At 39.4% G+C, this 25,975-nt stretch overlaps 2 protein-coding genes across 9 annotated transcripts in view; one reads left to right on the plus strand and one right to left on the minus strand.

The window, feature by feature from the left end:
- Positions 1–23,996, minus strand: part of SON (SON DNA and RNA binding protein) — a 31,985-nt gene extending 7,989 nt beyond the window's left edge. For 3 of the 5 annotated variants that reach the window (XM_002919584.4, XM_019800028.2, XM_019800029.2), the window contains exons 1-8: positions 23,841–23,996; positions 20,562–20,728; positions 12,975–18,857; positions 11,486–11,646; positions 9,411–9,557; positions 9,044–9,232; positions 1,920–2,030; positions 666–782 (exon numbers count right to left, since the gene is read on the minus strand). In XM_002919584.4, the coding sequence (XP_002919630.4) occupies positions 666–782; positions 1,920–2,030; positions 9,044–9,232; positions 9,411–9,557; positions 11,486–11,646; positions 12,975–18,857; positions 20,562–20,728; positions 23,841–23,917 (6,852 nt within the window). In that variant the 5' untranslated portion in view covers positions 23,918–23,996. Of the gene's footprint in view, positions 1–665; positions 783–1,919; positions 2,031–8,130; positions 8,934–9,043; positions 9,233–9,410; positions 9,558–10,107; positions 11,257–11,485; positions 11,647–12,974; positions 18,858–20,561; positions 20,729–23,840 lie in introns of those variants that run through there. The other 2 variants (XM_019800030.2, XM_019800031.2) reach the window with 2 other exon arrangements.
- An 879-nt stretch (positions 23,997–24,875) lies between these two features.
- GART (phosphoribosylglycinamide formyltransferase, phosphoribosylglycinamide synthetase, phosphoribosylaminoimidazole synthetase) overlaps positions 24,876–25,975 on the plus strand; it is a 29,691-nt gene continuing 28,591 nt past the window's right edge. Inside the window, exon 1 of one of the 4 annotated variants that reach the window (XM_002919576.4) lies at positions 24,876–25,000. The gene's annotated coding sequence lies outside the window, so the exon portion shown is untranslated. Of the gene's footprint in view, positions 25,006–25,975 lie in introns of all 4 variants that reach the window. The other 3 variants (XM_011225421.3, XM_011225419.3, XM_011225418.3) reach the window with 3 other exon arrangements.

The following is a 25,975-nucleotide window of genomic DNA, read 5'->3' on the forward strand; positions in this document are numbered from 1 at the left end:
CCCAGCCTTCCAGTCCCATGGCAAAATCACCACATGCAGTGCTAATACTGGGGCCTCCCGAACAACCTGCTGTAACCGGCAGCTGACAACCATAGGGCTCGGGGGCTGGAGATCACCAGAGAGGTGAGGAATAAGGGCCAAGAGAGCTTACAAGAGGGCACAGGCACTAAGGAAGGGGAAAGAAGGACAGAGGAATAGAGAAATGGAAAAACTGGGATGGTAAGAGGGCTCTTGGGGGCAGTGATCCACCAAAAATAAACCTGTAATAAAGTATCCCATGATGAGAAAAAATTTGAGAACCACTGCTTTGAAATCATTAGATTAGTCCAACAGGAACTGTGGAACATTCTGAACAGCACCTGAGATACACTGTTAGCATTCAAAACAGTTTTAAAAAACCACCCCCCAAAAAACCAGCAGCAGCAATACAGAAATAACTTGAGGATATAAACTGAGCGGCTCTTAAGCCGTATTTATACATTTGCCATTATCTCACATATCAGGTCCATCTTCAGTGTCCATCCTAGAGTATGCACACATAGCAAATTTGCTAACGAACTTTGGTTAAAGTCACTGGCCTCTTCGTGAATTTTTAATAAAACATTTTCTAAAAAAAATCTTAACTTTATACTTGGCCACTTTCATATGTGCGTTATGTCGTGTACCTTTTTAATCCAGGCCTGGGCACCAGTATTAGCCAACTGTTCTTGTGTCAGAACCTGTACTCCCGTACTTCCGGTGAACTGACCAGGAATGGAGTTCAGCTGAGCCCAGGCATCAATCTGAAGAAAAAAAAAGATGCCTCAATGAACTAAGTATAATTACTTGCCTGTCAAAATCCCACTGTTTTATTTCACTACATGAAATGGTTTCATTCTTGAAAAGGCTAAGTAAGACTTAAAACTTCAACTTTTAAACCAGTATGCTGAATTTACACATATTTAAAAATGTTTTCTTAAACAGTCCACAGAAGCATTGTGGTAACGTTCAGTGGGTCCCATTAACAAGATCTGAGATGTATTTCTAACAACTAAAAAGCATAACTGTAATACTCATTCTTCAAAATACCACAGGGATACATGAACATAGAAAACAGTTCATACAGCAAAAGATCCCTGCCCTCTGCTTATGTATCATAATCACCTGAATTTTTAACTACCTTCTTTGTGGAATTAGAAATCCAGAATAAATTCAAGAGACAGGCTGGAGTAATAAATACAGGAAATTGTTCAAACACGTAAAACAGCTTTCTTTAATAATTGAGCACTACATTAATCACCAACATTTATTGCAATGGTTAAAGAATCAGCTGTCAGTTCTTCAAAGTAGATTTACTGCACTGGTATTGTCAGGCAGTGTATTTCCTTATCTGTCTGAACGTATATTTACTGTTTCTATACAGATCTACCAAAGGAGTGTGGAAGACAAATGGAAAAGCTGTCCACTGTTAAAAAAACACAGACTCTGGACTTGGACTGCCTAATCACTTTTTTTTTAATTTTAATTACAGTGTAGTTAACATATAGCATCATATTCGTTTCAAGTTGACTAACCACCCTTTAGTCAAGTTTCCTCCACCGGGAATTGGGAAATCATAATAGTACCTACATCTCACAGGGCTACTATGGGCACATAGCTACTTTTATACACCAGATTACAAACTCTATTTAAGGGCAAGGAATTTTTTCTATTTTACTCTCCTAAACAGTTCCTGCCACATAGTACACAAAAATACTTACTAAATGCATGATCATGCCCCAAATCACTTTCATTTAAAATAAACTAATAATGCCAAATTATTTATTTCCTTGGATTTTTAAGATAAGGACCTACATTTCAACAGCATGCCACACACTTTGCTTATGTCACAACTACCTAATTATTTAAATTCTCATTTAGACATTTGAACTGCTACATACCCGTTCCTGCGCTCGATTTAACATGCTCATGGCTTCAAGGTCAAATGCATTCTCACTGAGTCTTTTCTGAGCAAGTGCCCGCTCACTCATTGCTGTTGAAATGTCCACAGGCTAAGAAAGAAAACATAGATAATTATCTCAAATTACGATAGACCCCCTAAATTCTAAAAACTGCTATCTTTAGCTGCTACATGTCAAAAATAAAATAGCAGTCTTACAAATTAATAATCTTGCAACGTACAGAAAAGATGCCAAAAAGTAAAGGAACCTTGGAAAGTAGACAAGGATTTAAGATAAGTTACAAAGTATCAAAGGCAGCAGTTGAACTCAACCCAAAATTTCCTATTTTCTACTTTATCAAATTAAAATCACAGAAAACTGCAAAGAACTTAAAACTCTCTAGCCTTCACTATCAAGTCATTTACAAAAAAACTGAGAAATTTTGAACTACTTTTGAACTGTTAATTTTATATTTATTAGCAGTTTTCATTTTACCTTACTTATCAGCATAATGTTCAGAAGCAATAAGCAAGGTTCTTGAATAAGCAAGCAGAAAACCACTATCGTTATCAGTGGTCTCTCCTTCACTCATCCACACACATCTTTTCACCTTCTTGCAGATGCTCAGGGATAATTTGGTCTTAAGAACTCCACTTCTTCAAAAAATATTAAATAAATGATATTTTTGTTTTCAGTTTATATACATTAATGATTCAAATTAAAATACTTCTGTAGGGGTACAGAACATGAACAAAAACACTTAAAATGAGGTATGTCTGAATGGCTTAGGTCTTCCTTTTCAAAGCTCACACCCTACGCGTAAAAACTTCATGCTAAAGAAGTGACTTTATGGTTTAACTTTTTTAAATGTTTCATAATGTCCAGGAAAATTCTTAAAGGGTAATCTTTAGAGCAAATTCCCAATTTATCAAATCTGTGGAAGGCTCAACTATAAAAGGAAAATCAAGTATTTGATGTTCTTTGTTCTAATGTTAAGAGCTCACGTTGACTTTTATCAACTCACCAATTCTTAATACTTTTCTTCTAATACAACTTAACCCATTAGTATTTCCCAGTGACTGCACCCAAGAAAATTCATTTCCAGAAAATGTTTATTTGACATGGGAAGGTTTTCCTATATTCATTTACAAAGAATGATTAATAGGTACTAGATGGATAAAGACAACCATAAGGAAGTCAGTAAGATAAGTTAACAGCTAAGGATTTTTCTTAAAAAGCTAAGGCTATCTGTAGTTTAACTGTATACTGCATATAAAATACTTCTTCTAAAATAAAGACCTATATTGTAGAGAAAGATATGTGACCACGAGAGAATAATTCTATCTCAGGCGTAAGGATTACTAATCTTCCTTCTCCTACCTTCAGAACCGCTTATTCTTCTATCATTCTTAGTTATCTTGCTGAGTCACCTCATAATACTCTTCTAGCAAAATTAAATTTTTTCTTCCATACAGATTCTTATGTATTACCTTCTTAAAACGAAAGCAAAACGAATCTGAACTCATCCTATAATTGTACTGTTTACAGAACTCACAAATAAAAGATCTTTATTTCTTAGTCAATACAGTAAATTACCCACACTAATTAGAATACGTCTGGGGTCTATGAAAAATAATCTAAGCAACGTCACAAACACTAAAAACTTCAGTGTCTTCACTTTTTTACTTCAATTATAGTTCTGATCAACTGCTAGCACTTTAAATGGGAACCCAGATATTTTAGGCTGAAATGTACATTCCTTTAGCCCATCTTAGAAGTTTCCTAAAATTGTTAAGTAGGATTACGGATGTAATTTGAAGGCCCACCAGATACATCTCAAATACCGTTCATTAAGCTTGCCCGAATTACTTTGGGTAGCAGTTTATGAATTTTTGAGGATGTTTAGGTATAAATGGGTTTTTTTTCCATAAAGTCTAAGCTTATAGGAGATAACGTGGAAAATCTATCTACCCACCACCCAAGCCCTGATTCCCAATTTCCACCTATTTCTAGAATAACATTTTTCTAGAATAAAATTCTTCCCAACTGGAAAGCAAATGAATTCACCTTTGAATCCGTCCTTCTAAAAACCTATCTTCATACTTTTTTCTTTTTAGGTCTTTACTGAGTAAGCAGATAACCTAACTGTCTCGTCATTTTTCCCCCAGGATGAAACTTCATTCAGATCTCAGTAATAGTTTGTTAAGTTTACATCTCATGCTAAAATTTTAATATAGCAACCTTGATGTTTAATATAAATTTACTTTAGACAAAATTACAACTGTTTTTTCCCTGAAGTAACACAATTTCATTTACTCAACAGGCTTACCAAGTGAGCTGCAAGTTCATGTCAAAACCTTATTACCAGATAGTAATCCATTAATTTTATATTCATATTTTTAAATGTGAAGAAATAAAATAAAATGAACCGGGATTATCTTAACCTCTTAAGGATCCTCAAGAGTATGAATCAAAAAGCATGTCTCCAGGTTTTCAAGGTAAATCAAGAAATACAAGAATGCACAAAAACCCAAATATAACCCCCAAAGCATTAATACTCAAGGACTAGACCAAATGTTACATGTCAGTATTAAAATTCTCATAAAATATCAGAGCTATTCTCTACACTGGCCAACATTATTCTGTACAATGACAGCTAATGAGCACTTGAGAGTGCCCAGGGCAATTAAGAAACTGATTTTTCTTAAGTGGCCAGTGACTACTACACTGGACTATATGGTGTGCGTGCGTATGTGTCTATAAACAGTATACAGTGGATTTAGTGGATAAGGTGAACCACAGAGCCTTAACCATCTTTTAATGTTGCTCAAAAATAGGAATATGTGAAAGGTACCACTATAATGCTCTTTAAAAAGCCCTTCTAAAAACGAGGGGGGAAAATATTTAAATCTCATAGAATACTACTGTCAAGTTGTCATCAACAAGCCTTGTTTCCCGATATACTACAGATTATAAAGTCTAATTATTATACTACAGTAATATTATAAGTATTATAATGGGGGAAATGGTTAACTTCCTTTAGGCTAAGACTTATTATTCTAAGAAGTAAAATCTACATAAAAGAGTATTCTGAATTATAATTCCAGTTTTCATCTTAATAAAAACCTATCCAAGTTATTTCATCTCTCTACTACAGCGACACAGTAGACCACTTCTTCCATAATCCAAAAAAGTGTCAGGAATAATGAAATTCATAATATAACATGCATTTCATAGCCCAAGTTATAACTGTGTACCTTCTGTATGTTCCTCATTCAAAAAACCCTAAGTCAAAAAGGAAAAAAAAAAACTCCTAAGTCAATTTACTTCCCCCTTTTGTCAACTCAATTGTTTACATAAATAGAATAATTATCTTAGGTGTTTCTTAGAAAGTCAATGAAAGGATATAAAAGGGCTAAAAAGAATTACTAGGAGGGGTCAGTCAGATACGGAAAATAAGCCCTGTAATATGAAAAATTATTTTCTACAAACATAATTTGCAGGTATCTTAAAAGACAGTATAAAAGGAAACTTTTAATTGTAAGAACACAGAACCAAGAAAATGCATCTGACCTGTATGTAAAATAGGATTTTAAAATACTTAGCAAAAATTAAGAAGTTACAAACAGGTTCATATAGTAAAGAAGATGACAACTACAAAAACAAAAGCCACACGAAATACAGAATATCTCAGTTGTCATGTGTTGGTTTTTAAACCATGAATTATGAATCTTTTTATTACATCAAATAGAATTCTCTAATATAACTCTTATACATTTAATCTGAATAAACTACAATAAGAAAACAAATAGATAACCTATTATATGGTTCAAAGAAATTCAGTGTTAATTACCGAGGAGAATCTAAGGAAAGAATGAATGAATGAATGAACAAGGCTGTATTTAACCATTCTAGCACTGCCAGGACCCGTGTGTTTAATTTTCAATTAAAACTTACATCATACCCCAAGAACTGAGCTTTCCTAAACTATAAATTTAGAAATTCTACACTTAAGAGAACTGTAGCTCCAATGGGATGTGGAAGTATTTTTCAATAAAACAAACCAGGCACACTGCCTACCTCTGGACCTCTAAACGTTTATGATTAATAGTAAACCCAAGGAAATTTTACGTCAAAGATTACATTTAAATCTTCTACCCAATAAGCCTCTAACTTGATTACCAAGAATTAATGCCCCCAAGGACAATTTTTTAAATATTAGTTTTCCAACATTTTTGATTTCACTGTTTATGAATCAAATTCACACAAATATGGTCAAAGTTCTGTAGTCACTCCTTACTGAGGATGCTGCTGGCTGGCTTCTGGGTAGGAAGACGATGCTATGGCAGTAAGGCACAGTCTGATGAGCTGATATTCCATAAGACAGATTTATGTTGATCCATCCACATCTATCCACTCACGCTTACATCAAAGAGCACTCATGTGCAAGACAATTGGTGGGGTTAAGGATTACAGCAAAGCTGAGATCAAATCTGTGATCTTTGCTTAAATGTTTTACGCTCAAAACTAAAAAACCACGAACTCCATTTATATTTATTAAAATGAAAAAGACTGATAGGTTAAAAAAATACTATTCATTTAAAACAGTGACCATTTGAAAGAACTTTCTTTTTACTCTATAAAAGCCTTTATTTCAACCCCGACAGGGAATCAAAAGGGTCAATGATCCCATAAAATGTCACCAATAGTATTCCACAAACGCTGGTATATAGAACATAATCTTACAAATATATTTGGCAAGATACAGCTAAATAACTAGAACTAAAACATTTTATACTGTGACCATTTCCTCGAGATGTTTATTACTGTTGTTGGGTAAAAGTAGAGACCTAAAACAAAACAAAACCCTACTTTTTCCTCTTCTAAAATTTTGGGATTGTATCTGCTTAAAATTAAAGTTAACCTACACATTTTTTTTCAGTCTGATCTTCTAAGAAACTAGCTCAAAGAGTTCTGATATCAAATAGTTGTATATATATATATATACCCTCCCATAGGAGAAATCCACTGCTTTAGCCCTCTGAACTTTTTCTCCTGCTTTCACGAAAGACTGCTTAATATAAAATTTGAATACCCAACTCTCCCCCTGGATTTCTTTGGAATAATTCCCCCCAACTTTTAAAACCTGACAACCACTTTGGCTGACAGACAAGGCTAAGGCACCACATTGTCAGTGTTAAAGAGTGAAAATGGCAGAGTACTGAACTTCAGATATATATATAAATACATATACACAGTCTCAATCAAAAAGAAACATTCATCAGGATGCATTGAACACTTTCCCCATGTTCAACTAAGGTTAAAATAGTTATGATTACTTATTTTCTCAGATAATCCCTTGGAATTTTTCAACATTTATAGGGCTTCACTCAGCTGAAAATTTTTTCTCATTTAAGTATTATGTTTTTCCCAACTCTGTTAAATGCTTCATCTGCAAATTACTAAAAGCGTATGTATCAGAATTTCTAAGTAAGTCTGTCTGGCCCTCTTATCATGATTTATATTCAGCTACTACAAGATTTAAGTCAATTGCAAATGTCAGTTAACCTTTCCCTCTTGAGATGTGCAGGCAGCCTGATTTCGGGATTAGCAACTAAGCTAATCAACTGATTTTACTAAAATATTGTCCAAACCTACAATCCCTTTCTCACTGGTGATATAACTTGCTTCAACTGCTGAATCCCATGTAAACATAAATCACCACTGGGGACTTTAAGTTGCATTAAGCTAATTATCATGTCCGGCTTCATCCTATAGAACCTGCTCTCTCTTAAAATGCCACAGGTCAAAAAAAACACAGTGAAAATGTCACCTGTGAATAGCTCAGGGAAAAAATATACTATCAAAAGATTTCTGATTTGGGTTCTGTTCACTTTCTGATTTTATAAACAAGAGGATTTGTTTATTTGTAATAATGGAGGTGTTTAGTGGAAGATGATATGGCCAATGAAGGGAACCTGAGTTGGAGAAACAGGTCTCTCTGACCTATGTATTCCAGAACTGCAAGAAAAGAAGTGGGGAAGAAGTCCCACATTGTAAGGGCATCATATTATCTAGTCCAGCTCTTGGACAAATGTCTGGGCTTTGGAACCAAGGGCAAGAGGTGACAACTAGTCTATAGTATCACAATCAAAACTCCCACCCCCCCTAGTCAGTCTCCACCCTCCCAGATCCCCCAAGCGTGATTTTGCACAACAAGTTAAATAAAAGTAAACTGTTTATTAAAAGATACAGCAAAGGTACAGATACAGAGATACATACAAAGATACAGATATATATATATATATTTACATATATATACAGTCTTGCTGTTTTCATGTGCACTATACTTAGCAGCACATTATTTAATCAGGCAGCATTTTAATGGGGTTGTTTTGACACTTGGCGTTATTACTGCGTCATTTTGACAAGATACAACTATAGCCTCATGGAAATTTCAAAGTGTGAATTCCACTTCTCCGACTTTTAATAGTAGCAAAGAGGGGAAGGAGAAGGGAAATGGAGTACCAAGGCTGAGCATTAGGTTAAACACAAGAATTCCAAGGGGCCAAGGTAGCACAGGGAAGGGAAAATGATTAAAGGCTATCTGACAAACAACCCAAAGAAATCATTAAGGGCAATGGGCTATGTATCCAAGATGCTCACACATAAGCCTACAATGACCTTTTCCAATCCAGTTCTTGTGTTGAACCTGAGGATCTGCCTCTCTCTGCTCAATCCCTCCACCCAGTAAACTTGCTACCACCAAAATCTAGAGCTATAGAGCCTTGAAGCAAAACGGGAAGCTAAATAGTTGTACCGTGGGCTACCTTCCCATAAGTGCAAGGAGGGCCCAATGTTGGGTAGGGATGTGATAACACTGTTCTCTGCAATTCGATGCTTTTCACTTTGTGGCTTGGTTCCACAAAGTGAATTGCATCGAGTTACTGTCAAATGAGAAGCTGCGGGTTGTTTCATCTGTCGTCTAACCCGGCCCTGCCGTTTAACCCGGCCCTAAGAAGAGTGAAACAGAATCCAAATCAGATATAAAGTAACAATAAAATGGGAGATTCAGGTATTAAAAAACAAAACAAAAAAACACACACAATATTCCTCTTACTTACCTCAGAGGGCAAATTGCTGCTGAAAACATTATCATCATCTTTGTTTTCTTCACCATTTTTCTCTACAGGAACCCATTCTCCATAAACACTATCTGCTTCTTTTTTTCGATGTTGAGATCCAGATGACACAGGAAACTCTTTTGTTAATGTTACCTGGCTTTTTGGTGGAGTTGGCTTTGCTGCAGCAATCTAAAAAATAATGTATTTCCTTAATTAAAGCTCAAAAGACTTTCAACATAATCTGAAAATAGTTTTGTTCATTATTTCTCACAGTATTTAATCCAAAAATTAAAACATTAAATTCCATTTGAGTTTTATTTAAATAGTCCCTATGCTCTTTCACCAAACCATAAACACTAATACTCACATTCAGATTGAAAAAAATGGGTTTGGGTTCACTGAGTTTAAAGGGATGATGATAAAAAGGAGGTTCTTCTTCCTCTTCATCCGAAACATGAGGCTTATTCACTATTACATCATCATCTTCTTTACTCTGTGCGATCTGTTTGCATTTCTTAAAAAATAAAAACAAAAAATAAATCTTACACTTTATATGGAATAACATGCAATTTTTTTAAAAAAATCAAAACCACATAAAATCAACTTTCAGATATAAAACAAGTTTAACAACAGGTTGTAGGTAAGTAACTTATTAGCTATTATTTAAACACACTCTAGCTGGTCAGTCAGTCAACAACATTTATTGAGCACCTACTATGTGCAGAGCACTGTACTGGGCACTGTCCAGGGAATACAAAAAAAAAAAAAAGAAGAAGAAGAAGAAGAAGACATGGTCCCTGCTCCCAAGGAGCTTACAATCTAGTTCAAGAAACAGAATTACATACACATGAAATAACTGAGGAACGCTTTTACAGAGCAACACAATTAACAAGTGCAAACTGATATAATACAAACTGAGTACATAAGTGCTGAAAGAACAAAAGCTTAAGAGAAAACAGAATCAGGCAGAATTTGATAATCAAGGGCTATTCCTTGAAAGGTTCTAAGCCAGATTTTCATAGTTAAGAACAAGGATTGGCAGGAAAAGAAAAAGAGAGTCATCCTAGTTAGATGGTGATAAAAAGGTGAGAAACTTATTGGAGGAACAAGAGGGCTGAAAATGAGGCTTAAAAACATATAGGGAAACACTACGGGTTCACAAGGCTTTAGATAAGGAGCTTAGAGCTGATAAGTAACAGAAGCCTTTGCTAAGTCCTTAAATTAAAAAAGTTGTAATTCATATTGCAATAAAGAAAACAGATTAAGAAACTATATGAACCCCCAAATGCATGGCAAAATAAAAAATCTGAAACTTCTGCAACTGGGTTAGATGGTAATTGTCTCTCCATAAATGTTTTGTAGGCTGAGTCTCTAAAGGAACAAAATTCAAGAATGAAAAATAAGGCATGTTGGAGAGGGTATTAACTGATGAGGTCTGACACATAAAGCAAAGTCCATTCCTTCCTGAGAAGCTAAGGAACAGACTCCATTACCTGGCTTTATAAAAAGGTCAGAATAAATTTGGGTGGACTTGTCTATACAACCAGTAGAATTTGTCATATCCATCATCAATTGAAAATGTTACAATAGGAAAAAAAGCTCAACTGGCCAAAAAACAGAGTATATACCAAGCTTGTAACCAAGGGGAACAGAAAATATTGACAGTGGCAGGCTGGCATAAGGCTAGCCAATAACAAGTTTCAATATATGAAACAGTGTGATATTTCTGGATCCTAGCAGCAATATTTCAGCGCCCTCCCAAAAAAAAAAAAAACCCAATAACAATAATAAAAATAATATTAACAAAACAAAGCCAAAAAAAGCCTCAACTGAAAAGATCAAATTCTTAAAAACAAAAATAAGTGTGTTTAAAATATATGTTACTGCCAAAACCCGAACCGCAGGAAGAACTGATAATGGCCGGCCATTATCACCAATGGCTGGTACCAAACAGCCAAAACCCGAAATGTTGATGCGTAAGAAGTTCCTTTCAGGCAATGGCCAGCTATTCTCATTAATTTCCAAGCTCCGGTGGCAAAAGATCATTTCTGAAGATTGTCTGTGTCTTTGCGTATATGCAGTACACTCGTGGCGATCAGTGAACACGTCGTGAATGGAAACGAAACTGTAGGCGAGCTTCTGCGTGTTGCTCACTCAACACCTCCTCCATTCAAACGAACCGTCCCACTCCTCAGTCAGTTTGGCTTCTAAAACTGGAAAGCAAAAGTAATGGGAAGTAACTTTTAGCTAGCGGAGCTTAGCCATCCCGGATAATGGCCTGCTAAACAGAGCTTCTGCCGCTGCCACATCTGTATTTCGGGTTTTGGCCACTGGGTGCCAGCCATTATCAGTTCAGCCCACAATTCGGGTTTTGGCACGCTCCAGAGTCAACATCACTGAAATAATCCATTTAAGAATGTAAACAAATTCTGTCTAGCTTACCTCAGTTAGTTCTTCTATAGTAGCTCCTCCTGACTTTTTAGCAACTTTCTCTTCTATTGTAGGTGGAGGTGCAGGCTTTAGGTTTGGCGGTAAAGGAACACCAGCCTTAGCACACATGGCAGCTGCATTAGCTTTGGCTATTTCAAGTAATTGAGCCTTATCTGAAAGAGGAAAAATATAAGCAGTTTTCCTATAGGCTAAACACATTTTGTATTATCTAAAATCTTATGTGGTAACAAAATTAAAGGCATCAATTTTCTGCCCTAACATATAGCTGTGATCAAATCACTCCTTGGCTGAGTTTAAGTAAATGACCCTAATAAATGGACATTTAACTTCCCATTCAAATACTATACAAAATAAATTATACAACAACAATCACTCTACTACATACACACACACACACACACACAAATGGCAGAACTCTCTTAATTTTCCAAAATTATGATGCCCTTAAAATTACTTTCCTTCTAATCTCTAACATTTTAAATCACTCTTTAAGCCCAAGTTCAAGTGCCAACTCTTCTAATAGGCCTTAAGTCAGAATTTAACACTTCTCCAATGTGCTCCCCAAAGTGCACACTTAAATCAAGAGGAACTAGAGCACTTTACTTTTAAAGGCAGATTATTAAAATACTAAAATCATTTTAACAAATTTAACTGTTTTGCTAGTACCACCCACCCAGCTAAAAAATAACTCCCCATGTGCAAAATTCCCTACTCACTTCAGTTCTTTATCCATTATACCAATCAGAACAACCTTCACACAGATTTAACAGCTCTGTGTTGCCATTTTCAAACATGTAACTTATTTAAAAAGAGACACTGTAATGTTAGGCTTATTTGCAAGAATCTATGTTGGAAATACATACAATAAAACAATCTGAGCACATACTAGCCTTGTCGTTAACTTGTACTTTCTATCTCTAGTTATGGAAATGACTGAAGCAAACTAAAACTCTGAAGTATGAAAACACCTTGGTTCTAATACGCTCCAAAACAGGTCTTTTTAACTCTAATTATAAATGTACTTATCCCGACACAATTTCCAAACACAAGCAAATCTAATTACCGTTGACCCCTGAATAACGAGAAGGGTTAAAGGCGCTGGCTGACCCCTGTAGTTGAAAACTTCATGTAACTTTTGACTACGCAAAAACTAGTAAGTCTGTTGACTAGAAGCCTTACGGATAACATAAACAGATTAACACATATTTTGTATATGTATTACACGCTATGTGCTAAAGAAAAAAAAATTTAAATAAGGAAAATACATTTACAATACTACTACCTTATTTATCAAAAAAATCCACATGTAAGTAGACCCATCCAGTTCAACCCCATGTTGCCCAGGAGTCAACTACAGAAACTTAAAGACAGAAATACTTATTGTAAACCAATAACCCAAAATATTCCACCTGACTCAAAGATCAGAAAAAAAATTAAGTCATTCTCTATTACAACGCCATTAAATTTTAAAATGACTTACTCAAATCTGTCAGACGTTTAGGTGATCTGCCTCTTTCAGAAGACCTGGATCGTTTACGACGGATGGGAGATCTGCTAAACCTTCTTCTCAAGGGTGTTCGTGATCTCCTCAATCTTACTGGTGAGATACTAAAGCTTCGTCTCCTTACCACAGACCTTGATCTTCTCCGGCGGCTAGGGGTACGGCTCCGGCGGCTTGGGGTGCGGCTCCGGCGGCTTGGGGTGCGGCTCCGGCGGCTAGGGGTGCGGCTCCGGCGGCTTGGGGAAATACTAAAGCTCCTCCTCCCCACAGATCTAGATCTTCTTCGACGACTCGGAGTGTGACTCCGACTCCGACGACTTGGGGTACGACTGCGAGCTCTAACTGTTTTCCGGTTATCCCTGGAACTTGATCTTTTTCTTTTTCTTTCCCTGGACTTCGACCTGTGCTTTGGAGATCTTTTACGCTTCTCTTTTGATACAGACCGCCTTCCCCTGGACTTTGACCTTGACCTGCTGCTCCTCCGCCTGCGTCTTGAACGGGACCTTGAACGCGTTTGAGAGCGATGAGACTTGGACTTAGATGATCTCTTCCTCGCCCTAGAACGAGATTCGCTGGTACGCTTGCGTGATTTGTGTTCAGAAGACTTGGAACGCTTGCTTCGAGATCTTAATGAAGAGTCTCTTTTCTTCTCTTTCTCACCCTTGTCTCGGTTTTTGTTTTTCTTGCTTTTCTCATGTGTGTCCTTAACTTTAACAAAAATTTCATAATCATCTTTTTCCTCTGAAGAAGACTCTGAAGCTCTTTCTGGTATACTGATTACAACTGGACTGGCAGCAGATTTGTCACGTTCAACCTCACTTGCAAGTAAAGGTCCTTCAATACCAGCTCTAAGGCTTGTAAGACGTTCCATGTCCTTAGGAAGTAATGGTCTCACTAAATCTGCTTCATTAATATCATCAATATTGGCAGAAAATCCTGAATGAGACATTATCTCTTTAGTAGGGAGAGGTACTTCTTTATCTTCTCCACTACTCTCTTTAGGACTGAGAGCAACTGCTAATGTCTGGTCACAATCTTTTATAGATAATGGTCCTTCTACATCCTTAGTAATGAAGTTATTAGATGGTAAATCAAGATGAATGTCTTTAGCAGGCAAAGGTCCCTCTATGTCTGCTTCACTACCACCACTAGGGCTAGTAGAAATTATCATGTCATGTTCAGTATCTTGAGTAGTTAAGGATACTTCAACATCATAATTACTAACTGAACCAAGAACAGATTCTGTGGCAAACTCAATACCCTTACTAGTTCCCATTGCATCAGGTTCAAGAGCAAGGGGACCAGCAGAAGATAGAGTTCCTCCATCAGCTTCACTAACACTAGAGCAGGTATCCAATACTGTGCATTGCTTAGTCTCACTAATGGACAAAATATTCCCTTCACCACTTTCAACAACAGCACCAGTGCTGGCAGCAGACACTGTATTATGTTCCATATCTTTAGCAACTAAATGATTATTTATATTAAGGTCTATATTTGTACCATGTTCACTTTCATAAGGGTCATTCTTCAGGTGTCCTTCGGCATGTGGCTCATCATCTGAATGCATGGGAATCTCCTGTATGCCAATCTCTGGAGCAAGACTTTGATCACCAGATAGTAAATTCACTCCTTTGATAACATTAGACTCCAGTAGCATTGGTGTAGACTCTAAAACCATCTCAGTTGGTATTACTTGGGTCTGCTCTGAGACAGTGACAGCAGGCTCTGAAATTATCACAGTGGATTCTTGGAGAGAAACAGATGGTTCTGAAACAACTGCATTAGGTTGAGGGACTGACACTGCTGGCTCCAGGACAGGCACAGTAGGCTCCAGGGCAGAAACAACTGGCACAGGAATGGTAACATGCTCTGACTCGGCCAAGGCCAGGGTCTCTGGGACAGCCTCAGCAGGTGGGTCTGGAACAGCCAAAGCTACTGGGTCAGAGACAGCCACAGCTGCTGGGTCTGGGATAGCCACGGCTGAGGTCTCCAGGACAGCCACAGCTGGGGGCTCTGCAACAGTCCCAGTTGGTGGCTCTGGAACAGCCACAGCTGGGAGCTCTGAAACAGCCATGGCTGGGAGCTCTAGAGTGCTCTGTGATGGCTCTGGATTAGTTGCAGCTGGCTCCAAGAGAGACAGAGACGCCTCTGAGGCAACATGTCCTGAAGCTTTCATGGAATCAAAGGTTTCTGCTGTCTCAGACATAACTGAAGGCTCTGATGTTAATACAGTTGGTTCAGCTGACATTATGGGAGTTTCAGATACCACGTAAGTCACCGCTCTCTCTGGAACAACTTGATGTTCTTCTGCTACTACAGCAGACTCTACAGGTGTTGATGTAACCAAAGACTCTGGCTCTAATGGTTCTGGAACAGTCACAGCAGCCTCTGATGCTAACACAGAAGGATCCGACACTGAATAATTAGCAGGCAATGCTGAAGGCTCTGAAATCTCACTCTGACTCACAGAAGGTTCAGACAGCGACACAGACTCTTCAGGAGGTAATGCTGGTACCTCAGTAGGCCAAGTATTTTCAGCTGTTAATGCTGACTGCTCAGTAGGTAATGCTGGACCCTCTGGTGGTTCCTCAGGAGGCAATGGTGGTGTCATTGGTGGCTCTTCAGGTGGCAATGGTGGCATTGTTGGAGGCTCTTCAGGAGGCAAAGGTGGCACCATATATGCCTCCGTATATGTATCAGTATAAGAATCGGTGTAAGAATCAGCTGCCATAGACATCATTGAACGATCAGCAGTGTAAGATGACATCATAGATCGGTCAGCTGCAGAGTACGACGACATCATAGACCGGTCAGCAGCAGAGTAGGACGACATCATAGACCGGTCGGCACCCATGGACATCATAGATCGGTCAGCCATTGGGGACATCATGGAGCGCTCGTAAGCTGACATCATAGAGCGTTCATAAGCTGACATCATAGAGCGCTCAGCCATAGGGGACATCATAGAGCGCTCATAGGCTGACATCATAGAGCGCTCATAGGCTGACATCATAGAGCGCTCAGCCATAGGGGACATCATAGACCGCTCATAGGACATCATAGAGCGTTCATAAGATGACATCATGGAACGTTCTGCAGCATAGGACATCATCATAGACCGTCTAGATGCTAACATCAGGGGTCTTGGTGCTAACCTATATGGCCTGGGGGCTATTCTATAGGACCTGGGTGCTATCCTATAGGGTCTAGGTGACATCCTGTAGGGATCAGGAGTTAGTCTGTAGGGATCATGGCCTAATCTATAGGGGTCTTGCCCTAACCTGTAGGCATCATGACCTAATCTATAAGGGTCATGACCTAACCTATAGGGATCCTGAGCTAACCTGTAAGGATCCTGAGCTAACCTGTACGGATCAGGAGATTTTGAACCCAACATAGCAGAATCCTGGGTACTAGATGCTAACATCTGGGCATCCATGGTACCAGATGCCAACATCTGAGCATCCATGGTGCCGGAGGCTAACATTTGAGAGTCCATAGTGCCTGATGCTAACATCTGAGAATCCATAGAGCTAGTAGCTAACATCTGGGAGTCCATGGTGCTGGTTGCTAACATCTGGGAATCCATGGTGCTGGTTGCTAACATCTGGGAGTCCATGGAGCTGGTTGCTAACATCTGGGAGTCCATGGAGCTGGTTGCTAACATCTGAGAGTCCATGGAACTGGTTGCTAACATCTGGGAGTCCATGGAGCTGGTTGCTAACATCTGAGAGTCCATGGAGCTGGTTGCTAACATCTGGGAGTCCATGGAGCTGGTTGCTAACATCTGGGAGTCCATGGAGCTGGTTGCTAACATCTGGGAGTCCATGGTGCTAGAGGCTAACATCTGGGAATCCATGGTGTTGGACGCTAGCATCTGGGAATCCATGGTGTTGGACGCTAGCATTTGGGAGTCCATGGTGTTGGACGCTAACATATGGGTCTCCATGGTGTTAGAAGCTAACATATGGGATTCCTGGGCCATCAAGGGATCCACTCCTACTGTTACAGAAGTCTCCCCCACTAATGTAGTAGGCAGCTCCTGTGCTACCGTATTATAGGATTCCAGCGCTGTCGTCGAGGGCACCTCCAGGGACTGCGACACGGTCATCGTTGACAGCTCCGTTGTCACCACAGACTGAACAGAGATCTCCAGCGCCACAGTTGCCACAGGCTGCCCAGGCAACTCTGGTGCCCCAGGCTGCCCTGGCAACTCCAGCACCCCTGTTGCCAGAGGCTGCCCCAAAAGCTCCAGTGCTCCAGCTGCCCCAGACTGCCCCGAGAACTCCAGTGCCCCAGTTGCCATGAGCTGCCCAGGCAACTCCAGTGCCCCAGTTGCCACAGGCTGCCCTGACAACTCCAGTGCCCTAGTTGCCGAAGGCAGCCCTGGCAACTCTGGCACCCCAGTCACCGAAGGCTGCCCTGGCAACTCCAGCGCTGTTGTTGCCACTGGCTGTCCTGGCAACTCCAGCACCATCGCTGCCTCAGGCTGCCCCAGCAACCCTGTTGCCGTTGTCACCTCAGGCTGCCCAGGATGTTCCACCGTTGTCATCCCCACAGGCTGCTCCAACTCTGACGTCGTCACAGGTTGTTCGGTCAACTCCATTGCTACTGTTACCGCAGGCTGCCCTGGCAACTCTACTGCTGCTGTCACCGCAGGCAGCCCTGGCAACTCCTGTGCCATCACAGGTGGCTCTGGTACCTCCTGTGGTGGCTCCAAACCCACGGATGGTGCTGGAAGCCCTGGCAATTCCTGCGACAACTGTGGCACTGATGTCGCAGAGGGCCCCGGCAACTCAGGCACTGCTGTCGCAGGGGGCCCTAGCAACTCAGGCACTGGGGTAGAAAGGGGGCCTGGCAACTCTGGCAACAGGGTAGCAGAGGGCCCAGGTAACTCCAGCACTGGAGTCACAGAGGGCCCCTGCAACTCCGGCCTGGAGGTCGCAGGTGGCCCCGGCAACTCCATCACTGAGGCCACCGACGACTCCGGCAGCTCCAACGCTGTGGTCTTGGGCAGCTCCAGCAACTCCTGTGGTCTTGTCACGGATGAATCTGCAATCTCCGATGGTACCTCTACAGGCTGCTCTGGCAATCTGAGCCCTTCAGTTGCAGATGACTCTGGAAAATCCATTGTTGTTGATGTGCTTGGCTCAGGGTGCACCTCAGTAGGTATCTCGGATGATACCACAAGGGCTTCTGATGAATCTAGCCCTTTTGCTACTGGAGGTTCTAACATGATCTTTGATTGCTCTGGAGATGTCATCTCCAAAGATTTCAACACAGGCTTCATTTGATACTCCATTGACATTGTTACAACTGGCTCAGGTGACTTTAGCACTACTGTTGTAGTAGGCACTGGTGCCGTTGTAAAGGAATCCAGAATCTTTGTCATGGATGGTTCCAGCGTGACTGCCACAGACTGCTCTGACTGCACTGAAATTACTGATGTTGATGCAACTGACAGTTCTGTAGTTTTTGTAGCTGGCTTCAGAGTTTCTAAGGTGTGTGGCTCTGACACCTCCATTGATACCACAGGAGGTTCTAACACAACTGCAGGAGATTTACTGGTCTCAGAAAGGCCAAACGCTCTTATAGGATGCTCCAGTGCCATCGCTGAAGGTTCAGAATCAAACTTCAAAAACAAATCCGATTCTAAATCTATGTTCCCATCATGATGTGATTTTGCCTTTGATTCAGATTCTTCTGGCTGTCTTTTATACTTTTTTTCCTTTTCTTTCTTCTTTTTCTTCTTTTTATTTTTGTGCTTTTTATGCTTCTTTGACTTTTTGGTGGGAATTTCATCAGTAGGATCTGTTTGTACAGACACACATCTACTTTTTCTGGAGGCCTCCTTCAGGTCTGAAATTAAAGAAAATTAATTTTGTCAAACATTCCCCAAAGTAAACTTAGATAATAATAAATCACATAAACAAAATTTACATTCCATGTTAAAACACCATAATGTAACGCTTCTCATTAAAGTCACTGAATAAACTATTTTCAATAAACTAATTATCTAAAGACTGAAACTTTTCCATTATTTCTTTCTATAACTAAAGTCGAGGTTAAAAACAACTTCTCAGTTTATCACAAAAACTTGAAAGTCACATTAAAATGTTTTACTAAGCTTATTTACAACTGTTTTCTCCAGCTCTCAAATTACAGCAAACTACTTTCAAACTACACTTACAGAAGAAAATTTCCTATTATCAATTGTTAAAACTCCTATAAAAATACACACATTAAATGATTTTTATGACTATTTAATAAACCCTGTTTATACAAGTAACAACATGGCACTGGCTCTGGAACAGACGGTCTGCTTCTGGATTCTGAATCAATTACCACTCACTAGGTGAATGGACTTGGTGAAATTACTGACACTGTGTCTCCTAGAGTTAAAGGACAAAGTGAGTCAAAACACAAAGCACACTGAACAATGCCTGGCACGTAATAAGCCCTCAGCAAATGCTAGTGATTTCTTTCATACAGTATACAAAGGGCTGAACTAATGAAAAGCACCAACATGAAACTTGAATTTTATCTCAACACACCCATGTTACATTCTAATAAAAATACATTTTCCTTCAACACTTCCAAAATTACTAAAATAACCTCCTTGATATTTCCATTTAAAAAATACATCACTTTAGGAAAGAAAGTCTTATACCCCTTTACATTTAAGTTAAGAACTCTGCATATCTGAAAGAAAAAATTGCTTCTTTTCTACTTTACAACTAGACTAACTTACTCTAATGCCAGTATCAGATTAGATAAATTTTAGTGATCCCAGAAAAGCTGATCAAAAATCCATGCCACTGAGATTATGAAAAAAATGAATTAATACATGACAAGATCCATTCCAAAGCAAAACTATTTTCTATCTCTTATTTATTATACACCTAATGCTAGTTAGCTAAGTTATACTCAAGAAAAAGTTGCTACACCCATGAATCTAAGTATAGCTGAAATCTATGCTGTTTTCTTTTACCATATCCTAGATCAAAAATAATAAAAATTAAAAACAAAACCCATTTCCAAAATTGTAGTTATCTGTGTGATCATAAATCTTTAATTTCTAAGCATCAATTAATTCCCAAAACACTAATTATCAAAGCGATGATTCCTCTCCATTCATGAACTTTCAAAAGGAATAGATTCAAAACCAAGGCAATCTCTGAGCTTCGGCTTTAAAATAAAACCTCCCAGGGTTTTAAAATCATTACAAATTTGGTCCAGGCTCCTGAACCTTCCAAAACGGACATTTACACAATTGTTCCATGAAAACCCACATTCAAAATCCTGGTAGAGTGTCACTACAAACTGAATCGAATAAAGTTATATTCCACCAACAAAGCAATCAAGTATCAATGCTCACGTTTTGGTACAACTGTATTTTCAAAGACAACTTTAAACAAAGTCTTCAATTAAATAAGCTAAACTCTAACTTACTGAAGTTTTATAACTAGTGAACATTTTTAAATACCATGCAGTAAAGAAATAATACCGTTAACTATTTAAAAATCTTAAAGTTTTCAAGATAGCTGATTCTCTCCAGCTTACCTGGCTTATATCGCAGTTCTGTATCTAAGACCCCAGAAAGTACTTCCTCTATCTTCTGAACTATTTCTTCATTTGGGAGGCTCCTGGCAGAGGCAGCTGCATCACCTGCCTGGTTTCCTTCATTAGGTGTATTTGTTTCACCATTGAGCTGGCCTTCACTCCTTCCACTTGACAAGAAAAGTTATCAAAATTCATTAATACTTCTACCACACCATACAATATTTATAACTCAACTGATTAAAATAATCTTATGTTGTTCATACATTGCGCCATTTTTGTAGTTCTTTCAGATGATACTCCCCGCCAGCAGTACTTCCTTCACCCTATCTACTTAAAGTTGTTACATTTTCATTTTTACACAATTTTCAGAACTATGAAAGTTAAGAAAAAAAATCTTTAAAACAGCTTTCTAACCTTTTTTAAAAAATAATACAATATCCCCAGAAATCTAAACTGATTTAGATTTGTGTTACTTGCGTATTTATCTCAGGAGAAAAAATATTAAGATCACAATCACAAATCCAAACAAAAATATACCACGTGACATACATGATACACTATACCATTCTAACATTATGATAAAAGCTACAACCACAATAAAACCACGCCTGGGCATAGATCACAACCACCATCAACAGTATCAAGGAACAGTTAACACAAACACATTGAGTAGAAAGGGTAAATTGTAGCCTCTGATCAGGTTTAGACTAATCAAAGTTATTGAAATACCATGAAGTTTAAAAAGAAAAATACATTAATACGATTTTTACCCACTGATCAAGAATCCTGGTTATTTTCTGATGTTCAAAAAAACTCATGGAAAACAAGTGACTTTTTTTACAGCAACAGTAAATTAATATAAACAGTTTTAATGTGTTTTCAATTCACAGGGCAAGAAAAATCTTGACGTGAGAGGCATGTCATTTACACTATTTTTGTGTAAGTAAATAAAATTGTTTTGAAAAATAACTTCAACACTTTCAATTTAATTAAAATTAGCTAACAAAGCAGATCAAACAATTATGCTCCACTACTTGATGAAAGTCTGAATGGTCAAAAATCAAAAAAAAAATTTCAGTAGTTAACTGTTACTTGGGAATACTTGATTTTCTAATACAAGTCACATAACAATAATTAACGTTTACTAGTAATTAGAGTCATGGGTCTACATTTCGTAACTCATTTAATCCTAACACAACTCTGTGATTAGCACTATCATTCTGATTTTTATAAATGAGGAAAATGACACACAAAGAAACCTAACTAAAGTTCACACAACTATTACGAGGTGAAGCTGGTATTCAAAACCAGAGCTCCTACTTAACCACCATATACGTATATGTGTGTGTGTATATATATATATATTATAGATACCTTAACTACTTAAACATCAGTCTTCTTACCCGAACTGATATATGTAAAAACAGATGGGAAAATACAGCAAATATAGCTCACTGAAATGACAAGCCAAATTTTGTTTCTAGACAGATAATGTATTACGTATTATTTGACAAGCTAAATATTCCTCTAATTAGTTTATCTAATATTCTTTTTAGACTTTGTTTCTGGAGCTCTTTTACACTTTTCCTAAGTGCTTACACATACATGATCATATGATTAGGGCATGGATTTAAAACACAGAGAAGTACAACTTTTAAGTCCGTAAGAAAATCATCTTAAAGCTACCAAATATTTATCTCAGTTAAGAAGGGATGAAAATTTCAAACCACCTCGATACCCAACAATACGTTCCAACAACAGAATTCTATGAAGCCATAAAAAAAGTCCCAAAGACAACGGAAAATGTGAAAAAGACAAACTTTTTCACAATCAGGTGGAAAAACACAAAACAAGATCACACTTCACAAAATATGTATGTGCATCTGTGCACACGAAGAAAAAAATGAACATAAAGAATATTATGTGGCGGCTTTTCAACTTTCTCGTTTATTTCTTCTAAAAATTTTTATAATAAAACACTTGTTTTTCAAATACAAAAACTGATTTTTAAAAGGTATAAAGAACATTACAATAAACAAACACAATCATCGCTTCAAACTATTAAAGTTTTCAGAAAAAAATCATATTCCTTTACCTCTGGACTTTTCTCATCACCTAAAATCACTAGCATATAACAAAATTTTAAACAGCAATGAAATGAGTGAGCGGATATATTTCCTACTTAAACAATATATCCTGCAAAAGTAGTAATTTTAACGATACTATATATCATTGCCCCAATAACGCCATGTTAATTTCAGCGCTTAATTTACAATTGCGTTTTCAAATTGTATTGCTCTTACTCTCAACTTTTCAAATGTATCTAGCAAAAACATTTGAACCCGGAACAAATATTTAAGTTATATAAAGCAAAAATACTCAAAGACAACCACGAAACAACATGACCAGCACCATTTTCCTTCCTCGGTAAACAGCTATTTCTTTGGAAATCTCTTCCTGTTCAAATTTTGTGGAGCCAAGGGTAAACTACGTAAAGTCCATGAGGAATGGCAAAAGTAGCGTGTTGGTCATACATGTCAATTGGGGCGGGAGAAGCCAAAAAANCAAAAAAAAAAAAAAAAAAAAAGACCGAAACACAAAGCCTACTACCCACTTGCCAAATTGAGAAATTACTAGTAATTCAAAGTCCCTTCCATTCTCACCTCAAATATTTCATCAAAATACCTAATATTAATTTGTTAGCTGCTTTAACTTCAATTTCTAATCCATTAGAATTCTGCCTGGTGGAAGCCATAGGACACCAGGGCCCAAATAATCTAATTAAAGGATCCCGACCCCCCAAATGGTCTGAAGTGTGCAATAATAAAGCGGATTTAAGATTACTCAAGAAACGGCCGTTAGAGACCCTTTCCGGTCATAGGCACCGGCCGGCGAAATCCGCGGAGGCGGAGAGGGGGAGGGGGAACGCGGCGGCGGCGGAGGAGGAGCTGAGGAAGGAACTAGGCCCGTCCCTGGTGGACATCCAGGCCTACAAGTAGCTAAAAGGGAAGAGATTACCAAACGGAAAAGAAAAATAAGCATCTTAACTCGGTTCTAGAAGAGGAACTCTGGGGTTACCTCGGAAAAGGCGAAGTTCCTCGCTGGAAAGGGAGGGAGCGGATGGGGGGGGGAGGGCCCGGAAAATGGATCCCAGGCCCAGGCGGGGCTGTAGCGGGGCCTGAGGCGAGGAACGACGGCGTCTCTGAAGAAAGGTGCTGTGGAAAGCTAAACGGGGCCCTAACGGTCCCTTGGGAGCAGAAGAGTCTGGGAAGCGTTTACCTGGAAAGCTCCTGTTGAATTTCCCGGAATTTACTGACCACGAAAGACCTAAAAATCTGCTCGATGTTGGTCGCCATGGCGTCCGCTCCGTTCTCTCAACTCCTCCTCGCTAGTCCTCCAGGCTCCCAGCATGCCTCGGGAGGAGGCGCAGCGGCCAATTCCGTCTCTCGGCGTCCTGATTGGCTTCTGTGGGAGCGTCCAGTCCGGCACGCTCCGCCTCTGGGCCAATCAGTGAGCACGGCCCAGTTCTCCTCCGCTGTTTCTGAGCGGCTGGGGTAGAGGTGCTGACGTTTGCGCCGCGCACGACTGTGTCCGCCATGTTAGTGACTGACGCAGGCGCCATTACAGGAGAAGTCTCTCCTGAGGCGCCTGTGTCAGTTTGTTGTCAGTCTCCGAACAGTGTTTGGAGAGGCTTAAGAGGCTTACTAAATGCTCAAGATTATATAGCATGAGAAAAGGAAGCAAGAAAGGCAACGTGGTTTGACGCGGGGCCTCCGCCGTTTTGGGGTGGCGCCAAGTTGTGTTTTGGCAGGGAAATGCATCCGGAAAAGCATTAATCAGCGCCCGTCCCCACTGCGGTGCGAATAAGAACATTTTTATCCCCATCTTTTTCCCATGGCGTCCCATAATCGCTTCCCCCCCCCCATCCTTTTTTTTAAGCACTAGGCCAGAGGCCTTAGGCGGCCTGCTGTTCAAAGCCTGGTGCATTCTTAGTCTCCTCAGGATACCAAGCAGGTCAGCTCTTGACTCGTTACCAACACACAATTAGTTGATCGTGGGTTTAGCATTTTGGCGCTCCCCTTCCACAGAGCTCTGAAGGCTCCCGAGGAGGAACAGAAACGTTACGTGGCGCCTAATACTGGAGGGATAAACGCGCAAGGTCCTGGTAGCTTTACTATGGCGTAAGCTGAGGCCGCGCACAGGAGCCAAAGGCAATCACACTTGATTACCTCGCTGCGGACACCATGGGCCGCGCGCTGACCAATGGGGTGGCGCAGCCGGCCGCGGGGCGGGGCGGGCGGGGAGAGGCGCGCGCCGGATTGCGCTGGGCCGACTTCCGGCGCGCGTCGGGCGGCTGGCCTGTGAGCGCGCCGAGGAGTGTGCAAGTTGCCAGCGGCCGGACCGCCTTGTGAAGGTGCAGAAGCTCACTCCGGTTTTAAGTAAAGTACATTTATACTTTGATTTGGGGACTTAACATCAGGAATTGGATGAAACTGTAGAAACTGGTTTCGCTGTAGGAATTCTCGTCTTGTTTTTCAATGCTGTGGGTGGGGGTTCGCCATGTGCTTTTCACTTGTTTTAACTGAGGTTTACGTTGGATCTTCCACTTTCCTTGCCATATAAGATATCGGGCCTTTTTGTATCTTTATACCTTTTTTAGGTCACAAGCCTAAATTGCATATTTTCTCTTTATGCAAAACCCAGTCTGTTAGCAGACTTAGTCCACTTCTGTAATTGGTTTCTGCTTTATATTATTCACCAAGTCCTTTGCAGTGGCTTTTCCTGGCTCTTATTCTCGTTTTAAATTACCCATTTAGATGACTGAGGCCCACGAAGGTTAAGTTCCTCAGGGTATCCCAGCTAGGGGCAGTCTCAAACCAAAGCACTTTGGAGGCCAGGCCTCCTAACTACTCCTGGTGCGGATTCCTGCAGGCTAAGGGCTAACGCTGTTTCTGTGATCCCACTGTAGTAACTAGGACAGTTTCCCTTTAGTGCCCCTCCTGTTCAGAGTAAGTGTAATTTTTCTCTAGATTTCAGAAAAAAGTCTGTTTGTTCCAGATATTTCAATACACGTGGCAGGTTTTTTCCATTAAAATAGCTTTTGCCTCTCTGAGACAATTATTGAGCAAATTGTTTTTCTTCAATTTTTCAGTGATTATAATCTCAGTTATTAAGAGTATTCGAAGCAAAATTGCACACATTGGAATCCAGACTTTACTTCCTCTTAGATATGTGACCTACAGCAAGTTACTTAACCTGATTGGACCTCAGTTTCTTCTCTGTAAAATGAGATGGCTGTTTTACCTCACAAAATCCTTAAGATTATGTGAAGTAATTCGTGAAAAGTATTTAGAATAGCATCTGGAATAAAGTAAATGCTCAAAAATTGTGTTTTGTATTATCAGCTTAAAGTT

The sequence above is a fragment of the Ailuropoda melanoleuca genome, chromosome 1, assembly GCF_002007445.2.
Source record: "Ailuropoda melanoleuca isolate Jingjing chromosome 1, ASM200744v2, whole genome shotgun sequence".
Classification (NCBI taxonomy): Eukaryota; Metazoa; Chordata; class Mammalia; order Carnivora; family Ursidae; genus Ailuropoda; species Ailuropoda melanoleuca.